The sequence below is a fragment of the Mastomys coucha genome, unplaced genomic scaffold (assembly GCF_008632895.1).
Source record: "Mastomys coucha isolate ucsf_1 unplaced genomic scaffold, UCSF_Mcou_1 pScaffold21, whole genome shotgun sequence".
NCBI classification, from domain to species: Eukaryota; Metazoa; Chordata; class Mammalia; order Rodentia; family Muridae; genus Mastomys; species Mastomys coucha.
In genome coordinates this window covers 163994618-164018145 of record NW_022196904.1, presented here as the reverse complement: position 1 = coordinate 164018145, position 23528 = coordinate 163994618, and the positions used below count along the sequence as shown (strand labels likewise).

Genomic DNA, 23528 nt, shown 5'->3' with positions numbered 1-23528 from the left:
AAAAGCCGTTGCTGCTCCTCCCTGCTGTTCCTGGTTGCTGTTGCAATTTGACATAAAATTGGATATCCTGATGATGAAGACTGGATTTGCCCCCAAATAACCCCATGCAACAGGAAGTAGCCTAAAGAGGTCTGTCTTTCTCTCCTGCCTAGTGTTGGGGCCCTTGAAGGAAACAGGGTAGGGTAAGGGTTGGAAGGATGGGAAATATAAGAACACAATAAAAAAATAAAAATAAATACACCAACAAGCTGCCTATGCTGGTTTCTTAAAGGTAAATGAACTGCAGAATCTGGAACTTTGCACATTTCATACTCTGTTCTAAGACTCCATTGTTTCTTGAATGAATGTTTTACCCTAATTTTTTTTTTTTTTTTTTGTATCATAACATGCTAGTGACTAGCAACTGTTGGGTCATTGAGCTTGTCAGTCTTCAAAGGTTGACATTCTGTTTTTGGATTTGAAATGTCTATACACATTGTGAGCATCACTGCTAGTCTTAGAAGAAACTCTGGTTAGATTGAGCTTGCTGCCATGCTCACAGTCATGGTTTTTGTTTGAAACCGTAAGGGTAATCATTGGCAGCTAACATTCTTCCTTGTTTTTCTTAGAGTGACTGAGAGAAAAAAAAAACAAAGGGGAAAAATCCACTTGTTAAATATTATTTATAAAGCCACATTCATGACATCAGGGTTTCGATGGTGTTTCAAAGTGTGTGTGTGTGTGTGTGTGTGTGTGTGTGTGTGTGTGGTGTGTTGAGGGCCAGGGGGAGGCATAGCTGTTTTTCTCTTCCTTACACCAGTTTTGGTGTTTGTAGTAGAAGTGGGTTTTTTTGCACTTCTCTGTTTAAGTAAGTTATGGGAAAAAGTCAAGAATATGGACACAAGGGTCGTTTTTCTTTTACAGCATCATAAAGAAGTCCTCAGGTGAAGCTGGTGGTTTCTTAGTACAATTGTGAAAATTGGGCTTGGCACCAGCAGTTCGCCCTTTATTGCTTTGTACCAGCCATGCCAATGGCAACACTGGAAAATTGCCCAGCACTGTTCCCTAGCACTGCACTTGGGAGTTTTCTGCTAAGTCCTGAGTACTGCTAGAGTTCCACGGACCATGCTTTGAGAACCTGCTGGCATTTCCCAATACCATCCAATATATTTTAGATTGTTGTCAATGCAACTCCAAAATAGAAACCTTCAGGATAAATTTTGTTCTGTTTTCCTACCGGTAGTTATTGTTTAGCACAGCTTCCATGGATGCAGCCTCCTTCATTTATATCCAATTTGGAAATTAAAGAGAACCCAAGTGAGCAACAAAGTGGAACAAAATCCATGTATACAGTGCAAGACAGATGATTAGCTAAAACCCTATTTTCTCAAAGGTCTCTGACAAGGATATCAGAGGATGGGGGAAAAGACAGCCTGTTGAACAAATATGAGGAAACTAGACACATACAAAAAGTAGAAATGGACATGTATCCCATGTACAAAAATTAAAATGGATTAAAATTAGAAAACAAGCAAATAAAGAGAACAAAGCTTCATAACATTGGGGTTGGCAGTTTCTTCTTGAATATAGCACCCAAAGCACAGACTACAAAATCAAAAGTCGAAAGCTGGGACTACCATGAACTAAAAGTTAGGGCAAAAGTCTCTCTACAGGATGACTGCTCCAAATCCTATTACATCATGAGGGGCCATTGCTACAATCTGGATGTAGTGGTACATGCCTATAACACCAGCACTCAGGGGTCCAAGGCCGCAGAGATTGGAGTTGGAGTACAGTCTGGGCTACAAAGTGATATATCTCAAAAGAACAGAAAACTCCTCCAGACCAATAAGTAAAATAACGTAGAATTAAAATGGCACAGCTAGTGAGATAGCTCTGTGTGTAGATGTGCTTGCTAACTCAAGTATGATGACCTAAGTTCAATACCTGGCACCTACCTTATAGAATCAGCTCCAACAAGTTTTTCTCTGATGTCCATATACTCACACATGCCTCAAAACCTCACACAAACATCATTTAAAAAGCAACTTAGGCCGGGCGGTGGTGGCGCATGCCTTTACTCCCAGCGCTTGGGAGGCAGAGGCAGGTGGATTTCTGAGTTCGAGGCCAGCCTGGTCTACAAAGTGAATACCAGGACAGCCAGGACAACACAGAGAAACCCTGTCTCAAAAAAACAAAAAGAAAAAGAAAAAAAAAACCCAAAACCAAACCAAACCAAACAAACCGAAACCAACTTAGAACAATCTTTTGATCCAGCAGCCCTACAGCCTGAAGAGAGATTTGCACACCCAGTGTTCGTAGCAATCCGAATGTCTACCAGAAATACAATACACATAGACACATACAACATGGAGCACCATTCAGCCTTTAGTGTGAAAGAAATCGTGTTCAACACTTCCACACAGGTAATCCGGAGAAAGTAAAAGAGTCACAAAAAGACAATCAAAACACAACCCTGAGGACAGAAAGTGAAGTAAGTCACAAAAAGACAAACTGTATTTTCATCCAGACAAGGACAAAGTGACACCAAAGCTACCAGTACAGTAGTAGTCACCAAGAAAGCTGACTCATGAGGCACCTAGTAGAGGGAAGGTAGCAATGTGTTTGTTCTGGCTCAGCTTTCCCATAGGCAGATACTGGGTTTACATCCCACAGGGATTCAGAGAATGGAAGGTTAGGCTAGCGTGATTTTTGTCACATCTCCAGTCAATCTGACGGTCACAAGTGAAGTAGGAAAGCGTGTGCTCCATCTAGAATCTAGTGCAACCAAAGCCTACAATGAGGTATCCTGTGTGGTACCAGCAGACTTCACAACAACAACAAAAGGACATGGTGCTGAGTTTGAGAACCCTTGGAGGTAATTGTGCAATGGGTTTGTCTCTGTTTTCATGGCCTCCTTTCTAAACTCTGCTCTAGGGCAAACATTGTACACTTATTTTTTCAAATATTATACCTGGCTTTGTCCTCACTGCCTAAAGAAAACTTTGAAAAAGTAGATCCAGATCCCAGGGAGTCCCGTTAACACCCTGGACTCTGGACTCTAAGGGTCAACCCTGCACTGGACTGCTGTCTTGGTGAAGCCAGCACTGAAGTGACTTTGATCACCATCCAGTGTAAAGCAGGTCTGCGAAGAGTGCTGCTAAAACTGTCTCCTGTCGTTTCTGGAGTGGGGGGAACAACTCTCAAGGTAGCTGTGCATAAGGTGCTCTGATCTTCCCTAGAACTGTGTCCAGCCCCCAGGCAGGACGGTCCGGAACGTTATTATAGCTTCCGATTTCCCACTCCTTTCTAAACCATCTGGTTAAGGCTTAACGTGTTGGGATAATCTTCTTGTGCACCGTGTGAGGGTTGTCCTTGTATTATTTCAGATGTTGATTTCTGAACCAGCAGAACTGAGTACTGTCAGGACTTTGGTTCTGTTATTTTCACGAAGCATCACCTGCCTTCTCTATCACTTCTGATTAGTTTCCTAAAGAGCTGATGGTCTATAGCAGGGCAGGAGAGGAACAGAGGAACACCTGGGCAGAAATAGGGAATCTGGCAAAGAATCAGGCATGGGAGGATCTCTAAGTCAGCCATGGAGGAAGGAACAGGAGGAAGGACTGAAGGAGGGGTAACAGCCCCACGTTGCAGAACATGGATTAAAATAAATGGGTTAACTAAGTTCTATTTGCTAATTGAGAAGAAGCCTAAGCTACAAGGCCTAAGTATTCATAGGTAAATATAAGTCTCTGCGTCATTATTGGAAGCTGGTGGGTTGAGACACTTGGCGATATTAATGGGACCTGAAGATCTTGCAAGTTTAAAGATCTTTGCTTTCAGGTAGGGCCGCTTTGCAGAAAGGAAGTGGAAAAGTCTAGGTGCACACAGCTATTATTGTACCAAAGTCAGGATCCAAATCTGCAACTTGAGAACACCAAGCTTTCTTTCCCACCATATCCACTGGCTGTCATCAGTGGTCTCCAGGCTGATATTTTAGCATCATCCTCAGTATTGCCTACTATAGATATTAGGCCATTGAGTCCTACCTAGGAGTTGAGATAGTCCTGACTTCAGAAAGGATGATGCTGTGGGATTGGTAGGAACTAGCATGGTGTAATGACCAGCTCTGGAATGTCTAGAGGAGAAATGTGTGGGTGCTAAGTTCTACAGGCACCCACAGGTAAATCTTTGTGAAAGGGATCCCAAAGAAAGGCTGAACAGTTTACTCTGGCCAAAGAATAGACAGTGGATAAGGACATATAAACAAGAAACAATAGATGTAAAATCTGGCCCAAACTGGAACAGGAGTGAATTAATATATTTGAGTAATATTTGGAAGAGCTTCCAGAACTTGATAATTGAATAGGAAAGGGAAAGAGAAAAAGTCACAATGGCATGTGGGTTTTGTTGTTGGGTTGAGTGCATGCTTCCAGGTAGGGGACATGAGCTTGGGGACATGAGGAAGAATGAGCCTAGGGAGAGGTTGACATACTGAATCTGAAGCACTTCCAAGACATATCTAAATAAAGCTCTCAATTGTTTTGTAACCAAGGCTTTGTCAACACTCATAGCGTGTGCAAATCATGGTCAGCTTCAAACTTCTAAGGATCAACCTGACCCCAAGCCAGTCAAGGCAGAATCTGGGAGACCTGGTCTGGGTTATTTGAGATAGGGTCTTGTGATGTGGCCCATGATGCTACCTCTCTGGTGCTGGAATCAAAGGTGTGAGCCAGTATGACTGGCACAATCTGCATAAGTCTTAAGTGATCCCACTGATGGTGCTGTCCATCTGGTCTTCATCTGGACACAAGGGCTATAGAAACCTCTGTTCCTGCCTTTCCTTGGGAAGACATACTTTGTTCTCCTGATTTCTACATCTTTAAAATGAGAGCGATCATTTTTATTTACTTATCTAGGGAACTGTGAGAAAAATTGTTGGTTGGTAAAACAGAGCACCATGGGTAAGATCATGGGTTTCCTCTAAGTATTACTTCCACACATTCTAGCTCTTCCTCACAGTGACCCTGAGATTATGCCATTTGGTTCCATACTTTGTGACTCTGAAGAGACATGTGGTGGTTTAACTAGGAATGGCCCCTATAAAAATTTATATATTTGAATGTTTGGTCATTAAGGAGTTGTGCTACTCGACAGGGATTATGAGGTGTGGCATTGTTGAAGGAAGTATGTCATTGGGGTGGGCTTTGGAGTTTCAGAAGTTCAAGCCAGGCCCAATGTCTCTCTCCTTGCTACCTGCAGATCTGGATGTAGAACTCTCAACTTCTCCAGCACCATGTCTGCCTTCACGTTGCCATTCTCACCACTATGACTACAGTGGTCTAAACCTCTGAAACTGTAAGCCAGCCCCCATGAAATGCTTTTCTTTATAAGAACTGCCATGGTCATGCAGTTCTTCACAGCAATAGAACACTAAGACAGCTCAGGAGTGCCCATAGTTATGGAGTTGTGGAACAGAGGCGGGCCATTTCTTTGCTAACTGACAATTCTCTGCAAACATTCACAATGCCATATGAAAGCCAAGTGCCTTTTGTGAATAAAACCAGTAAGAGATTTTGTGTTCTAAAAAAAAAAAAAAAAAAACTATGTTAAAGTATTAGTATGAGTTTCAGTATGTTAAATAAGAATTCTTCTACCCAGTAAAACTCATGTGTTGTTTCCTTGCCGAATATGCCTTTAGAAAACCCTAATGTAATGGATATGGGGTGAATGCTTTCTCTCTGGTTATCTATGAACTGCTTTTTACCATTAGCTCCTCTAATGACCAATAATGTAGAGTCACTGACAATACTGTCGAAGACATAGGGCACACCACCAATCTCCTTGACTTCTAAGAAACTGACTGTAACTGCTGATATATATTGCAAGACAAGATGAAAAAAAAAAGTCACCCAAGTTCCCCCTAGGCATTATCTGAGGTTAGTTTTATGTCTTTGGTGTAGGTCATGTGGGTTAAACCTAAAGAGGAGAAATGTTTGAGCAGAGATAATGATGGGCCGTTATTCTTCAGGCCACTGAAGGACGATAAGGTCCCAAACCTCTGTGATTACAATCATAAAAGAAATGGTCAGAAATGTAATTGAAGGCCAGAATGTAATATTCCTGGAGCAGCTATCTCAAAGACCTTCTGCCAGTCTCGGAGGGAAAACTTCTCAAATGACTTTGACCTGCCTGGACATGAAGAGATGTTTATCTTAAGGCTGATGGTTGTGTCCAGTAAGTGGAAGAGCTGCTTCCTTTGCTCCCTGAGCTTTTCTGTTCAGAATAAGAAGGCTCCAGGGGCCACTAACAGGGCCTTGAGAATGTCTTTCCTATCTTGTAACATTTTACAACTGAGAAATAAATGTAATTTTCTTCAAGGTCATAGGGCTGGCAATGCTGTTCAATATATTTTGGCCTCATCGTTTTGCCAAAAGACAAATGAAGGTCAGTGTGCTTTGACTATCACCAGGTCCTCGAGAGCCCTCCGAGGCTTGACTGCTCATGGTGTTACCCATGAGCTTGGACGCTAACCAAGCTGGGGAAATGAAGAAGTCAAATTAAATTAGTGGTAGCTCTCTCCACTTCTACCCTGATGCCTGTGTCTCTGACGAAGAGTGGATCTGCATTCAGTTTCACAGGATTGTATGGGAAGTGACTTATATCCAGTGGCCCCTTGATAGCTCCTCACCACCAATGCGTTACCAGCTGCCATCAGAAGTTGCTGAGGAATGTGATGTGGCTTCAGGGAGGAGCAGTCACCCTCGTCAGATGAGCAGCCACTGATGGAAATGCAGCATCTTCTTGGAACTTAGCCACTATGTGTACTGGTCTATGTTTATAGAAAGATGTCATTGACTCCCATTCGCTGGCCACAGAACACGAACTCTGAGTTCTTTTCAGGGGTTGCTTGGGTTCATTACATGTGGTCCTTGTGCACTTTTTAGGGGCTGGGGGTGGGGCTTGTGCTGTTTTTAGACATAGTCTTCTGTAACCAAACCTAGCCTTAAACTAGCAAACCAGCTACTTAACTGATGATCTCTGATCTTGCCTCTCAATCGGTAGTGTTGGGATGTATGGGTTTTACCATCATACCTGGCTTCAGAAAACAAATAAACAAAAAAACCAACAATATTTCTTTACTCAGCCATGAATTTGGGGAGATGGCCTAGGCAATATAGGTCTTGTTATATAAACGTGACATGAGGCAGGACCTGAGTTTGGATCCCCAGAATGCATGTAGAAATCTGGGTGCACAGATATATGGTTGTCCTCCTGGCCCTGGGAGGCAGAGATGATCTGGTCCTGGAGTTTGCTGGCCGGCTAGATTAACCAAACTGGTGAGCTCCAGGTTCAGTAAGAGACACTGACTCCAAAAGTCTAGTAGGGAGCAATTGAGGACAATACCCTATGTTGTTCTCTGGCGTGCATTCGTATATGTATATACACTTTCATGCACATGAGCATACACATGAACATATATCACATATGTGCACACAACAAAAATAAAAACAAAGAGAACTTCTACTGTGGTTCAGTTAGTAAAATGTTTGCCTCATAAGTATGAGGGTCTGAGTTCTGACCCCTAGAATGCAGGTAAAAGCCATGCACGTAGACTCAGTGATGGCGAAGTGAGGCAGGAAGAAAGTAGAAAGCTCCCTGGTGAGTTAGTCTAGCCTATCTGGCCAAGCTCCAGGCCTTTAAGAGACCCTGTCTCAATCAGAAGGTTGAAGGCATGAACCTAAAATAGTGATACCCAAGGTTGTCCTCAGACCTCTGACATGCGCAATTACACACCTATACACACAGGTATACCTCCGCAAAACCTACACACACAAAAGTTTTTTTTTCCTTAAAGTCCTTGCAAAGGTTTTATACTTACTTTGATATGAGGGTGTTTTGCAGTGGCTGTTCCCCACACACGAGAACAACGCTCCTCTTTTCTATGCTCGTAGAATTCAGGGTCTTGTAACAAAGCAACCCTCCGACCTTCGTACATCAAGGCAAATTTGCTGCACCCTTCGAGCCGTGCCTTGTCATCCGCAGAAACGGGCAGTACGATGGGAATACTCATGTTGATGACTCCATCTGTAGAAAGACCCCCGTGAGGCGTGAGTGCCATATTCCAGAGGAGGCATTCTTCAGGGATGGCTACTATGTGTACATCCTTCTTCCGAAGCCTCGTCTGGGCATCGAGATCCAAGGCCAGCGTAGGCAAGCTACTGTTCTGGCTTCTTTAAGACAGAGAGGAGTTCCTTGACCAATTCCTGACTAAACTGCCTTAGTAAGTGACCTAGCTTTGAGGACAAGATGGAGATACCTAGTCTGGATTGACTTTTAAAACCTTGGTGCTAACCTCACTGCACTATGAAGAGTGAAGCCTTTTGTTGTTTTTAAGATTATTTATTTATTTCCAGCTGCAGGCTGTGCTGAGTGAACACCCACAGGAATGTGGAACTCTTCCTCTTTTCATGATAAAAGACTCACCTGTGGTTTCACATAGACAGGACTACTGCTATGTCATAATACCAACTGCCCCTGTATGCCCGGGACTGCAAAGCTGCGTGGGCATGGACATGCTTAATGTGCTTCCCTACCTTCTTCCTCTGCTCTTGGCTTTTTGTATGTATGCATGTATGTATGTATGTATATTTGTTTGTGGTATTAGTGGGGATTGAACTCAGGGCTTCATGCATAGGAGGCAAGTGTTCTACCTTAATTACAGTCCCAGTGTTTTCTCTATATTGTTTTAAAAGACTTATTTTTTTTAAGATTTATTTTTATTATTATATGGAAGTACACTGTACCTGTCTTCAGACACACCAGAAGTAGGCATCAGATCTCATTATGGATGGTTGTGAGCCACCATGTGGTTTGCTGGGATTTGAACTCAGGGCCTTCAGAAGAGCAGTCGGTGCTCTTAAGCGCTGAGCCATCTCTCCAGCTCTAAAAGACTTATTTCTAAATTATATGTATCTGTGGGTGGTATGGGCAGGTGAGTGTGAGTGTTCATGGTAGCTGGAGGCATTCTTTGAGTTCCCCTGGAGCTAGAGTTACAGATGGTTGTGAGCTGCCCGACATGGGCGCTGGCACTCCAACTCCCATCCTCTGTAAGAGCAGAACATGCTCTTAACCACCGAATCTTGTCCATAGCCTCTCCTCTACTTACAAAACAAACAGAACTTTTTAAGTTTTATGTGCATGGGTATTTTGCCTGCATACCATGTATGTTCAATGCTCAAAGAGTCAGCTTCCCTGGAACTGGAGTTATAGATGGTTGTGAGCTGCCATGTGGTTGCTATGAACCAAGACCCAGGCCTTTGCAAGAGCTACAAAGCACCTAACCACTGAGCCATCTCTCCAGGCCCTCTACTTTGTGTTTGTACATCTGCTACAGTTGAGCTATGCTGAGCATCCTCTGTGGCTTCAACGTTTCTTGAGCCTTTGGCCTTTCCCTTAATGTGTTTCAGCTCTGTTGAGAGCCGCCTGGATTGGTTCATTATGCTTTATCTCGCTTTTGGAAGAGTATTGTTGTTTTAACCATAGGAAACCCAACAGATAATTTCCTGTCTAATTGAATCATTTTTCTTTTGCTTTAAACAATTGTCAGGTCTTTTCCCTTTAGCATTGTAGATCTGCTTATTAGTTGTATAGACATTTTCTTTCCCAAAAAAATAAAATGAACCTTTATCACATAATTTGGCTTTTTAAAGGAACAAAATGATAAAAATGATCTCTAAGACAAATGATATCTTTGGAATTTTACCTCATTCTGGTACAATGTAGAAATTTATAGTCCCAGTAAGTGCATATTTTTAGTTCTGTAAACCATCAATTACGATAGCTTGTAATTAAGCCCATGCATAATCAGACTTGCAAACAAACAAGGAATGATCGTACACAGTCCAACCAGATACATTTACTTTAAATTAAATCTAAAGTGGATTTCTTCACTGACTATAAAAGTTTTGTAAGTGTGACAGAATATTTTAATTTCAAATTTCTGAAACTAAGAGGGGACCAGAACTCATTAGACGATCATAAATTCAAAAGAACTCAGGAGCAAGTGTGCAGTGGTAACTTAGAAACATGTTTGCTGATGTCAGCCAAACCCAACACTACCAATGTAACAGTTTCATCTGACCCAGAAATTTCCTGTTGTTTGTACTTGACAAATAAACGGTACAATGTGGTACGATTTTACTGTAACTGGTTGGACTATGAACTGAGCAATTCCATCTGGTTAATTTGGATTTTTAAAAATTATATCCTTAATAATTTTTTAAAAAAAATTAATGTGCCATCTCTAATTACAATAATTTAACTACTTGGAAAGTGAAGTACATACCACGGGGGACCACGCCTAGAGAAATACAAACACAAGAGACATGTTTTCAGCTCTCCACCATGAGAATCTTGAACTAACAATGTCAAGGAACAAATTCCTATTATGACACTTCACACAGGCAACATGCACATATGTTCAGTTCCTCCTGATACTATTTTTAAAAACAGGCACATGACACCAAATATATGCTAATACTATTTTTTTTGTGCAATATTATTCAGTGCACTCTAAAAACATTGTTCAACGAATTATCTGTTTGAAATAAATATAGCACACGTTAGTCACACTTTTAATTTCAGCAATCCTGCTAAATGGTTTCCAAACCAGGCTTTGGGGGAACGTGTAGACAGAAACAACTGTAGAATGTCGAAGCTCGAGGTTTAGGGGACCTGACGGCATGCCCAGGAAAATAAACCCGAGTGTTGGGATCATCAGAACCTGTATTTGAGTGCAAGCTTCAGGTGAGATTTCCGCCCTTTGTAACACTTCTTACCTTATAAAGACTAAAGCAGCTTCATTCTCCTACCTCAAAGTCTAGTGGTGGGTACTTAGCAAGCATGGATGGTACATGTGGGGACCATCATCCCTGCCGTGGCAGGCTAGCTGATGAAGACGTTAAATAATGGAGTTCTCTTTATCCCAACACCCAATAGCACATGAGACATTTATGCTAGGAAGGCCTGTGACAACCCTGAAACTATATTTCTAGTGAGAGAGAAAGTAAGAGAAGACCTTGATGTGAAAATAGAAACCCATAAATACCACAAGCATGGTCGCTTTGCAGGAACTTCCCTTTTGTACTATTATATTTTCTTTTCGTTTTGTACTAAATAGACTGAATTGTATTTTTCGACTAAGGGTAAAATGGGAACCTTTTAGAAAATTAAAACTAACAAAATACTTCATAGGGGGCAGAGTGAGATTGGCATCTGTTGCTTGCAGAGTGAAGTAACCAAGAGATTCACAGTTTGGAGGTAGAAAGATGTAGCCATATGGCTGTGTGTGTGTCTGTGTGTCTGTGTGTCTGTGTCCATGTGTCCATGTGCCTGCGTGGCTGTATGGCTGCATGGCTGTGTGGCTGTGATTGTGAGGCTGCGTGGCTGTGCTTGTGTGGCTGTGTGATTGTGTGACTGTGTGGCTATGGCTGTGTGGCTGCATGGCTGTGTAGCCATGTGGCTGTGTGGCTGTGTGACCATGCAGCTATGTGGCTGAGGCTGTGTGGCTGTGGTTGTGTGTCTGTGTCTGTATGTCTGTGTGTCTGTGTCTGTGTGTCTGTATGGTTGTGGCTGTGTAGCTGTGGCTACACAAATATTTCAGTGTTGATGGTGACTCGAACCTTCATGAACTGTCAAAGATGAAGTAATATCTATATGAATTATACCTTGCTATGCCTTCTGATATATATGTATATAGATTTATATATATAGCCTGATATATGTGTCATTTTCTGGAGCTTAGGTGTTTCTCAGTTTAAAAGCCATCGCACCAGGCATGGGCTTCAAGGAGACTATGGCATGGCACAAGTAGGCTCCCCCAGATACCACAGCCTGGGGAATACAGAGTGCATGGCATGTGGCAAGATGACACTTCGGCCATCGGGTGTGTGCAGAGAAGCTGTCCTGTCTGGTCTACAAGCTTACTCTTTTTTCAGGATTTCTCTGTCCACAGCAGCGAGGGGAAGCCTGCTCTGTGTGTGCTCAGTCGGGAGCTATAAGGTAATTACTAGCTAATTACCTTCTCTGGGCTGACAAGCCGATACGACTTCAGATAAGCCATTTCAGGTCTCCGAGACTTTTTAACCATCTGTAGCAGGGACTCATTTCTGTTAATAGCTAACATGTATGGAATTTTACTATTGCATGGGGCATTTTTCTGAAACTTTCAATATTCCAGGGAGGTGGGTCCCGTCATTATCATCACCACCAAGCAGATCAGAGATCTAACGTCAGTGAGTTGACTTATTAGGTGGGTTTATAGCTGATCTCTGGCAGAGGCATCCAGAACAATTGGGCTGCACAGCTCACACTATTATATTCTACCTCAAGCTAGGCTAAAACTAAACGAAAACACAGAGAGTCTCGTATCCATGATATCTTCGTTCCGTGCAAAGAATTGAACCCATGACCCCCGCAATCCTAGGCAAGTGTACCATCACGGAGCTGTGTCCCTGGCTCTGTTTCCCCTTTTTATTCTGTGGTAGGGTCTCACTAACTTGTCGAGGCTGTCTTTGAACGTGTGATCCTTCTCCTTCGTCCCCCAAATTGGCTTTAATTATAGACCTGTGCCCTCTATTTTTTATTTTAATTTAAAAATTTTTTCTACCTTATGTATATAAGTGTTTTGCCTGCAGGTATGTGCACTACATGTGTGCAGTACCCATGAAGGCCAGAATATGATGTCAGAGTCTCTGTAGATGGTTTTGGGCTGCCATGTGGGTGCTGAGAAATGGGTCCTCTGGAAGTCAGTGGTCTGTCTTAACCACTGAGCCCACGGTGCTGTCTGTTTCTATCAGTTAAATGAGTCTCGTAGAAAGTCCCAGAAATGACCTGCATGGGGTTATGGAAACTGTCCAAACATCCAGCCTGGAACATAGTCTTTCACATAACTGTGCTGGAGCCTCAGCATAGAGCAATCCGTGTAGATTATGAAAATATTGATGTATGAAGCATGAGCAACCTCCTAGGGAGTCCTCGTCTGAGGCCGACACGAAGGGAGTGAACACTTTCCTATTCATGGACACCGGCGCTGAGAACTTTGGTGTCTGAATGACTGTTGGATGCAGAGAACCACACAGCGAGTAGCACGTAGTTTTGGCCTAGATGTGGGGACCCAGGAAACACCCCAGGAATTCCTACAAACTCTTGGGTTTAGGTTTTTGGAAAGAACTGAGATTGAACAGGCAGAGAGGGCTTGGAGCGTGGGGACTCTGGTAGTAAGGGGAAAGTGATCAGGTTAGAGGCCTTAAGGGAAACAGAAATGAAAGGAAATGGAAATATGAGAGAGAGTGAACAGTTGCTGCCCAAATCGTCCAGAAGGGTCATCTCTGTCTTCATCTTTTGGAGTCACAGACTCTCTTATGGATCTAACACAAGCCACCCCCTCAACCCAGGAACACTTCCTTTCATTCCTTCCTCCAAACAGAAGACATAAGATGCTTTCTTTCTTCCCTACAGTCCAGGATCTCGGGCTAAGGGCCCTTTACTTCATTGACCCCAACAGCTCTACCTGCCTTTCAGGCATTTTTCTTTCTGGAGCAATTCTTGGACAAGACACTCTTTGGAATGATTCCTCTTCTCTCACTGTGTTTCCCTGTGGTCACAGCTCCAGCCTAGATGCTTATAGTTAACCTCTCTGGTATGGCTGGCTGCTGAGCCCAATATGTCTGATGCAGCTGAGTTTAGCATGTGTGAAAAACAAGACATCAAGATAAATGTAGTATTTCCTTGTTTGGGTATTCTGACCTTCTATAGCTCACTGGAAAGGAGACCTGGAGAGCAGCCTGGTGTAGAAGGAGTACCAGACAGGAGTTTTGACTGTGGTCATGGGGCATTACTTATAAACGTTAAAACGTGAGTGAGTCGCTGGGCAGTGGTGGCACACGCCTTTAATCCCAGCACTTGGGAGGCAGAGACAGGCGGATTTCTGAGTTCGAGGCCAGCCTGGTCTACAGAGTGAGTTCCAGGACAGCCAGGGCTATACGGAAAAACCCTGTCTTGAAAAACAAACAAACAAACAAAAAAGTGAGTGATTAGATGATTCTGAGCTCAATGTCCTCCTCTGAGAAGTGAGTAATTTCTAGAGATTTTATTTAAAAAAAAAAAAATCAAATGAAACAGTGCCTGTTACAGCAAGCTAGGCTTAAATAAAGTGTGCTTTTGGAATGGTACTTAATCTCAGAAACAAAGGCTTCAGGTTGTAGGGCATGCTAAGTTATAGCAGAGGGATAAAGGTATGCTCTGGTCTGTCTTAAAATTCTGCTTCTGGGCCGTTCCCTAGGCAGCAGCCTAAGTCCTAGGAATCCTTCCAAAGAATGAGTATCTGGTTTTGTCTTTTCTTCCTAACAGGCCTAAAGTCTTGCCAGGGACTACATTCAGTATGATGCTAAAGAACGTCTTCCCTACCGGCAGCTATTTCCCCACAGTCTTGAAATAGAAAAATCCATGTCTGAGGACCTCGGTGTGTATGTGTGTGTGTGTGTGTGTGTGTGTGTGTGTGTAAACTCCAGGAAGGAAATTCTTAGAGAACAGCCTGGAATTCTAAATAGCACTTGCTTCCGACCTGGACCAGATCAGTGTTTTTTCCAAAGTCATTAGCCTGTGGCCTAGAAGTTACCATCACCTTCCCTTGTCAGGGTTCAGAGGACAGAGCCATCTTGATCTGTTGTGTGAGGGTTCGAGCGCTGACAGCTCAGCAGCCACCAAGGAAATCAGGGACGGGACCATGGCACCATGTGATGGGTGCAATGTTGGGGGGAAGGGCGGTGCTTGTGAGTCAGTAAACTGTGATGGGATCTAAACTCCTGGGTGCCCCCAAATGGTGCTTCTGAATATCAGACCCAGCAAAGAACATGGGAGCTCAGAGCTGTAATGGTTTCAAATAGAGCCTTCATTTCTCAGCAACTTGGCTTTACATAATACAGAATTTTTTTTTTTTTGAGAATGAAGAACAAAAATCCTAAAAATGGAAACAGACATACTAGAAGGGACACACAGTAAACAATCCTGCTGTACTAGGATCTTCAACTCACGGGTCCTGTCCTGTGCAAACTTGTATCTCTCATGGGATAAGCAGTAAGAGACAACGTTCTATATGTTCTATACATTCTATACGTTCTATACGTACCGTCCAGTAGAGTGTCGAAGTGTAGAGTTTGCAAATACTCCTTCTCCCGCATAAAGCCTTTGAGGGGAGTAGCCCAGCCTTCACTCAGAATCTGCACCCACTGCAGATCCAGCTGGAAAACACAGAAAACAAGGGGGTATGTCCATCACGGCTCTCTCTCAGGCATCAGGCCCCAGGGTAGGTCTCCATCTCTTTTACTCAGTTGGCAGGAGGATGAAGAAAGAATGTCTGTGTTCTAAGGGTTCCCACATGCTCTATGAACCTCTCATTCAGGAGCCAGCTATATATATACAAGGCTAGAACACTCCTATAAAAGAGCGATTACATGAGATTATTTAAATACTTTCAGCTGTAACTGTTCCTATAATGTGCAAGAGAATTAAACATTTGCTGGGGTTTTTTTTTTTTGTCCCCTCACAAAATATTGGTTTTATTGTCCTTTTTCATTAGATGCACTTACCGATCATTTGACGGACTTGAGCAAGCCGTCGACTCTAAGATAAAGGCCAATGTTATTATCATGGTATGAAAACCCTTTAAGCTCTGGCTTCTGGGAGTCATGGAGGATGCCCATCTCCTTTTGCTCCCCAATTGGGACCAATTTACCAACACTCCAAGGCAATGTGTGATGGAAACACACAGGTACTTCCAGCTGAGAGGATGACAGAGGCTGTGTTCTTATTCTTGACTACCCTCTAAGCTCTTTGGATTGTTTTAAAACTCAGCACACAGGTCACTGCTCTGAAACCTTTCCTGTCATCCATGTAACCCCAAGAACCAGCCATCAGGTCCTGAAGTTCTCTGCCCCTCAGACTGTTCAGGTGCTGGGACTCACAGCAATTGCTTTGACGTGCTCACTTGTCTGCTCCCAGAGTATGGGCCTCTTGGGTTGATTTTACAAAATCAAGGGTCTCTGTTCACAAATAATTTGTGAGGTCCTAATTACCAAAAGCAAGTACCCTATTAACCCATCTCATTAAATCTCCAAATTTATAATGAAACAGAAAAATAGCAAAAGAGACTTGACCATCTTTAGGCACAAGTAAGACTGATTCATGAAAATGCTCCGAGCAGGTCAGTATCTGGGGTCGCACCTCACATCTTCCAGCCAATGAAATCAATGCGACTGGCTGCCTCTGTGTTTCCTCAGGTTGGAGTCATCCCGGCATTGGACAATCTGCAAAGGAAGCTTCTGGAAGCACTACTTGTTCTTGCTTATCTTGCATCCTATAGTCTCCACAGTTGGCCTTGGTCTCCCATATGGCTTTACATCTCAGCTACGGATGGGTCTCTCTAGAGGCATATGTGAGGACGACTGCTCTATCCAAGAGGCTCTGCATAGAACACCTTTGTAGGTGTGAGGCGACTGTAATTAGAAACTTGCTCAAAAGTTCCTTATCTTTGGTCTGTTGGTTATTTTATTCTTGCCTAGGGTGACTGTCATTGTACAGAGGTGGTAATCAGTTCTAGCCACAAAAGCATGTTCTTCACAGAAGCCTCCTGCCAGGACCAGCACCCCATCCTGAGGTGTCATGGATGTACACATATCAACAGCAGAATGAGCAGGCACAGCAGAAACGCTCTTCTTGTCTGAGATCGGTGCTTTTTCCTGTTTGTATTCTTCGACAGTTGTCTAAGAATCATTCACATTCTGGACAAACTTTCTCAGCCATTGCTAACAAAAGATCCCTGGCATCCTGCCTCTATTTCAGCGAGGATGAAGGTGTAAGGGAGCTATGCAAATTGTCCTATGCAAATGCAGCTGCTTCGAGGTGAGGGGGTGGGGGATGTCTTCATAGACTCCCTTTTTAACTCAATGTTTCTTATAGTCAGAGGAATTGTAGGGCCTACAAGATGGCTCAGTGGCTAAAGGTGCTTGCCACCAAGCCTGATAACTTGAGTTCAATCCCCATACATGGTGAAAGGAAGAAGGAAACTGACTGCTACATGTTGTCCTGACTCTATTCATGTGTACACACACACACACACACACACACACACACACACTCTGAAGGTAGTTTTAAAGAGGAATTGTATAATAGTTTATAATGTTAGATTCTAAGAAGCCCGAGTCTCTGGCCAGTCTGTATTCTCTTACCTTGGTAATGGGTAGTGACTGGAGAGCCTCTGCCTCAGCTCGGATTTGGTCAATTTTGTTTTCTGGCACAAAGAGTTCGTGGATGCCTTTGATGGTGGTGTGGGGTACAATGTTCTGTGGGAAATGGAGTTGGCAATAGTTACAAATGAGATTTGCAAGGGGATAAAGGAACTCAGATTATCTTTCAACACCCCCCCCCACACACACACACATACTGCCCCCACACGGGCAAGAGCCACCCTCCTACCTGCTCTTGCAAAAGTTCCACCACCTGCTGCACACAGTCGCTTACTGATGACAAGTTGGTCTTCAGCACACACTCTGGAGTTTCAGGTTTCTCATAATCAGAATCGATGCCTGTAAACCCTGTGGGTCATAAGATCTAAGTCACATCTGCGTTCGTGGAAGAATGCTGTCAACCCATGGGGTATAGCATAGAATGCAATAATGTGTAAAGCTGAAAATGTGATTTATGACTAAAACGTCCAAACTTCCATCCTTGACCCCTCGCCGTAGATAAGAAAGATACAGCTGTATTTTCAGTACGGAGAGCCTCACATTAGTGATGACGTCTGGCAGAAATCAAGCCTTCTGCTGCTGCTGAGAATACAAAAGGAAAGGAAGGGAAAAAAGCCAACGAGATCCATTCCTAAGTCTGGTTGCACGTGTCTTCTTTCTCTGAATGTCACTTTTTATGCCTGAGGTAACAATTATTCAGAGATAATCTCCGAATGTTAGTAAGGCCATGGCTGCTCTGAACACACTGAGCTTTCCAAAGTGTGTGCGGCTTCAGACAGATTTCCAAAGATAGAATCAGAAGACTGGCAGGGTCCGTACCTATCAGAGGTGCTGCTAGTGACTTTCGTACCTTTAATCTCTCCTGCTCGAGCTCGTTTGTAGAGTCCTTTTACGTCTCGGCTTTCACAGATATTTAGAGGCGCATCTACAAAGATCTCAAAGAACGGGAGTCCTGCTGACTCGTGGATTTTTCGGGCATTCTCACGATCCTAAAAGATCATGTGTTTAAAAATATAAAAAGAGAGCAAGAGTGGAGGGGTATGGCCACAAACCCAACACCAGGGAAGTAGAAGCAGGATGAAGAGGTTCCAGGCTAGCCTGGAGAGGGAGAGCCAGGCCTGAGGGAGCCTGATACTGCCTGATACCATGGTCCTGGGGTCTGTGGCCTCCAAAGTCATGAACCGCATAAACCTCTAATCTTTATAAATTACCAGGTCTGGTATTTTGCTATAAGGAAAAATGGATTAGGACAAAATTTCCTAATGAGATTCTTCATAGCAAAACCCTGTGTACTCTCGAAGGTAATACCCTTGGGGTAACAGGAGATGAGTGCCTGACAGAGTCCTTTCAGCAAGCCCAGAGTTGTCCCTCTCATGCAGAACGCAGCTCCCCCGTAGCAGGGCTGAGCTCTTGACACAGGAAGGCTTTGCTACAAGTATCCTGCTTTAGACCAGAGCAGGGCTGCTCAGGTCAGTTCTGTCCCCTCCACACCCACAGAAGCCAGTGTGGTGCACTGGGCTGCTCTGTTTGGGCTAGCTAAACATTCTTGTTCAGACAATTGAAATTACAGGCTGTGGAGTTCTTGCTCAATTTTTTCAACTCTGACCACATGTCCCTGGTGACCGTCACCCACAAGGGCTTCGTGTCAACTGGGGCACTGGCTTCTGGCAGGGAGGCAACTCTCTTTACATAAGCAACAGAGGAAAGGAGAGGACCCGTGAGGAGAGGGGGACTGGATGGTAAAGTGACAGTCTAGTGACTTCCTGATGCCCCCTGCTCCACTGGCTGAGGGCCACAGCCCAGAGAGGACACAAAGTATACCAACTCCCTCCCTGGGCCAAATCTTTTACCTTTGTGAACGGAGAAATAAAGCTGGTAATGCAGACCAGGCCAGCGTCGGCAAAGAGCTTGGCCACCTCCGCAATCCGGCGGATATTCTCTTCTCGGTCCCCGGCAGAGAATCCTAGGTTCTTATTAAGGCCATGACGGACATTGTCCCCGTCCAGGGAGTAACACGGGATGGCATGAGATACCAGGTATTCTTCCAAAGCAAAGCTTATGGTTGTTTTCCCAGCACCAGAGAGACCTGTTGAGAACAGGCAAGGCGGACTTAGGATGAAAAGTGACCACGACAGGAATGGTGGCGCATACCTGTCAGCCCGGTGCAGGCAAGGTAGAGGCAGGATGATCAGGGGTCTGGGGCTGACCAAAGTCCTCAAAAGATGAAAAACCATGAAGTAACCTGGCACCTTTATACATAGCTAAACTCTTACGAGAATGCTCTAGACTTAAGTGAAAACCATTAAAACCTAGAAAGAGTACAAAGCCTGGATACTTGCATTAGTTTATAGTTTGGAAACTTGTTTTTTGTGTTTTGGGTTTTTTGTTTGTTTGTTTGTTTGTTTTTTGAACAACTGTGGCTTGTAAATAGGGAGACCTGGGGTCGTAGATCATGTGCTGTTTTGCCTGCAAACATCTTTTTTTTTTCTTTTTAAAGATTTATTTATTAGCCAGGTGGTGGTGGCACACACCTTTAATCCCAGCACTTGGGAGGCAGAGGCAGGTGGATTTCTGAGTTCGAGGCCAGCCTCGAGTGAGTCCAGACAGAGTGAGTCTACAGAGTGAGTTCCAGGACAGCCAGGGCTACACAAAGAAACTCTGTCTTGAAAAAAAAAAAGATTTATTTATTTTATGTATGTGAGTACAACACAGCTGTACAGATGGTTGTGTGAGCCTTCATGTGGTTGTTGGGAATTGAATTTTTTTAGGACCTCTGCTTGCTCCAGTTGGCCCCGCTTGTTCAGGCCCAAAGATTTATTTATTATTATACATAAGTTCATTATAGCTGACTTCACACACCAGAAGAGGGTGTCAGATCTCATTATGGACTGTTGTGAGCCACCATGTGGTTGCTGGGATTTGAACTCAGGACCTTCAGAAGAGCAGTCAGTGCTCTTAACCGCAGAGCCATCTCACCATCCCCCACGTCCAAACATCTTAAAGATTAGGAATTTGCTCATACAAATGAGATGCTGGCTGCTCTTGAGACATCAAAGCTGTGGCGACAGTCGACTTACCTCTTCTGGTAGCACTGGCACCTGGAAGACTAACTAGTAAACCCACCTCCCTGTAGATGTCACTGAACACCCTCCAGACATTAGACCCATCTGCTGCCCTTTGGCTGTGAGAGTTTTCAAAAAATGACTGTTAAAACACAAGAGATGGTCGGCCATGCTGGCCGAGCTGAGGAGCTCTGAGCTCTTAGGTGCATGTGTGCTCGGATGCTCGGATTGAAAGACCCTTCATGTTTTATATGCAAATAAAGTCAAGACACAGCATCTACTATACTATAAACATGATTAGACAACTATATAATTTTCTAGGTAAGGAGAACATGAGAGAGAGAGAGAGAAAGAGGGAAAGAGAGAAAGAGAGAGAGAGAAAGAGAGAGAGAGAGGCACACAGATCATCTAAGGACTCAAAGTAATATTCCAAGATGCAAGGCTACTGCCACACAGAACTCAATGTGGAAATGGGAAAACCAAAGAGTAAAAAAGGAAAGAGTAAAAGCATAGAGAAGATGTGTGTGCGTGTGCGCGCGCGCGTGTGTGTGTGTGTGTGTGTGTGTGTGTGTGTGTGTGTGCGCTCCCACTTGTGCTCGCACATGCACACAAACAAGTGCAAGTGCGTGTATGTGCACATAGAAATGGTAACAATAAAGCTGGGACAAAGCTCAGGGGGAAGGAAACACGAAGAGGGAAGGGAGGAAATCCGCCAGAGGAAAATAAATAGCCCCTAGGTTTTCAGTCTCATTTTAAAGTCACACTCTTGACTCTGACAAGGAAGCACTGAAGACATGGGCATGGGAGGTTCTGAGACTCTTCACTAAATCACTACAGCCTCTTTAGAAGGGATCTCAGTAACAGATTCCTCTTAGAGTTTATGTCAGCTGGTAGGTAATGAAAAATAGAAACCTTGACTCTCTGGTGTGTCCTCTTGCATTAGAATAATGAAATTAAATTTCCTTCCATTTGCCTCAGCTATTGGAGAACAAAGGCCCACGTAGCTGGGTGTTCGCTATCCTCTGGGATGGAGTAGTGCTGTCTGGGCAGGGGGCAAGCTCTGGGCTGAGTGTATTGATGCTGTATTTCATTTACCTCCACCTACAACGCCCATGAGTCAGGGCCCAATAGGCACTAGCTCTTTATAAACCAGGGTATTGGGCTCCTTAAAGGACTTGTGCAAAGCCACATAGCTGAGGCAGGCAGACTAGCTTCTCAAATCGGAGCCTCTGGAGTAATTGGTTTCTTTTGGTCTACATTGCTGATATCAAACCTCTGAAGCATAGGCATAAAAGTAAATTTGGAAAAGGCAAAGAGAAGAAAAAAGTCAGAGCAAATAAACCCTTTACACTTCCTCCATCTCAGAGCAAATAAACCCTTTACACTTCCTCCATTTCAGAGCAAATAAACCCTTTACACTTCTTCCATCTCAGAGCAAATAAACCCTTTACATTTCCTCCATCTCAGAGCAAATAAACCCTTTACACTTCCTCCATCTCCAGCCTACCTGTTTTTTTTTTGTTTGTTTGTTTGTTTGCTTGTTTCCCTTTTGAAAAGAGTGCACGATAGAGAACATAAAAACCCCATCTCCCAGAGGGAGAAGGGACACTGTAAGCGTCCCCAGGCTAGTCTGTCACACTGCCACTTGGGGCTTCATGTGCATTGTCTGGCGTCCCCGTTAGAGGACAGATACAAATGCCAGCTGTGGATAAAACCAGGAAACCACCAGCACCAGGAAAAATTCAAGAATAGCAAGGAAACAAAAAAACAACAAACAAACCTGGGCATGGGCTAGCCCTCTAGTCCCAGCACCGAATGGCTAAAGCAGGGGGATTGTGACTCCTGGGCCAGCCTGGCTTCCCAGTGACACCCCCTTTCACAAACCAGAGACAGTGCAAGTGATCAACGGCCACAACCAGACAAACAAGCAGGCGAAGCTGCAGGCAGGCCCCCCAGGGCCACATTCTTCCTAGCCGATCTCGCGTTAGAGCTTTTCCTGAGTGAGAAGACAATAGCGCGTGTGCCTCGCTCGCAGCACAAATAAACCTGTTTTTGTTTCTGGGCACCTCCCTTCTCTGGAAAATCCTGTCTATGAAGTGAACTTGGGTTTCCCTGTCTAAATCCTGGCTATGTCAACTACGGCTATCAGGTTAGAGGTCAGACCTGGGCTATCAGGGGTCTTAAGGCCTAATTGCAAGTTCATCGCTAATCTCTTGCTTTGGAACTTGTGGATCAAAAAGGACAAGAAAGGGGACATTCTCAGAGACAGAAAGTTGTTTCTACAGGCAAAAGACAATCTGTGGCCAAGATGAGATTTCTAGCAATCTTTCTCACACAGACTCTTAACTTTGTTAATGGAATAGGCAGGCCTCCAGACCATCAAAACATCAGACAGCTAGCTCTAAACATCCGTAGACCAACAGGCTGCCAAATATTCCCTGTCAAATTAGGAAAAGCCCATTTGTCATGACAGAAAATTTGCTTAGGGGTGAACAGGAGAAGTTTCTTAGAGCTGAAAGGTGTCACAATCCGCTTGTCTCATCTTGTGCGGCTAAAGAGTGGTAACTGACAGCTAGTGGCCTCTCTCAGCCTGTCAGACCCTAGTTCTCACCTGTAGGAGAGTGACAACCAACAACTGCGTGTCTACATGGCTCTCCACTCCGTTCTTTCAAAGGTAAAAATGAGCATTGAGTTCCTTAAAATCATGTCACACATCAGGTTTCGATTTTAAAAAAAGTTTCCGTTAAAAATGTGTGTGTGTGTGTGTGTGTGTGTGTGTGTGTGTGTGTGTGTGTTAATACCTGTTAGCCACACGGTACATCCTCGGAATCCTCCCCTGGTTCCAACCACCTGTCCTCTCTTGTTCCTGCTTACATGATGGGCCTGGTAGACCACATTGGTGGATTTTTGCTGGTCCTACAAAACAAGACAAGATGGAGCATAATATTTGATTAGTAAAATGTGTATGCTTTACACAGAACATACACACTCATTTTAACTTTAAGTTGCAGAGTTGCAGTATAAACAGTGTCTATGGAACATATTTGGAAAACTCCCACCCTCCTCCCCCAGTATTTGAACTTTCTTTATCCCACTCATTTATCCACACGTACTCCAGGAGAAATTTTGTTTTCCCAATGTAATTCATTTTGTTTTTTTTTTTTTTTTTTTTTTTTTTTTT

At 43.8% G+C, this 23528-nt stretch overlaps 1 protein-coding gene across 2 annotated transcripts in view; it reads right to left on the bottom strand.

Moving 5' to 3' along the window:
- The window catches only part of Papss2 (3'-phosphoadenosine 5'-phosphosulfate synthase 2), a 74151-nt gene that overhangs the window by 9247 nt on the left and 41376 nt on the right, over window positions 1-23528 (bottom strand). The window contains exons 2-9 of one of the 2 annotated variants that reach the window (XM_031390103.1): window positions 23149-23263; window positions 19136-19371; window positions 18136-18274; window positions 17515-17633; window positions 17268-17381; window positions 15170-15281; window positions 10328-10342; window positions 7862-8067 (exon numbers count right to left, since the gene is read on the bottom strand). In XM_031390103.1, coding sequence (XP_031245963.1) covers window positions 7862-8067; window positions 10328-10342; window positions 15170-15281; window positions 17268-17381; window positions 17515-17633; window positions 18136-18274; window positions 19136-19371; window positions 23149-23263 — 1056 coding nt within the window. The remainder of the gene's footprint in view (window positions 1-7861; window positions 8068-10327; window positions 10343-15169; window positions 15282-17267; window positions 17382-17514; window positions 17634-18135; window positions 18275-19135; window positions 19372-23148; window positions 23264-23528) is intronic. The other variant, XM_031390104.1, reaches the window with a different exon arrangement.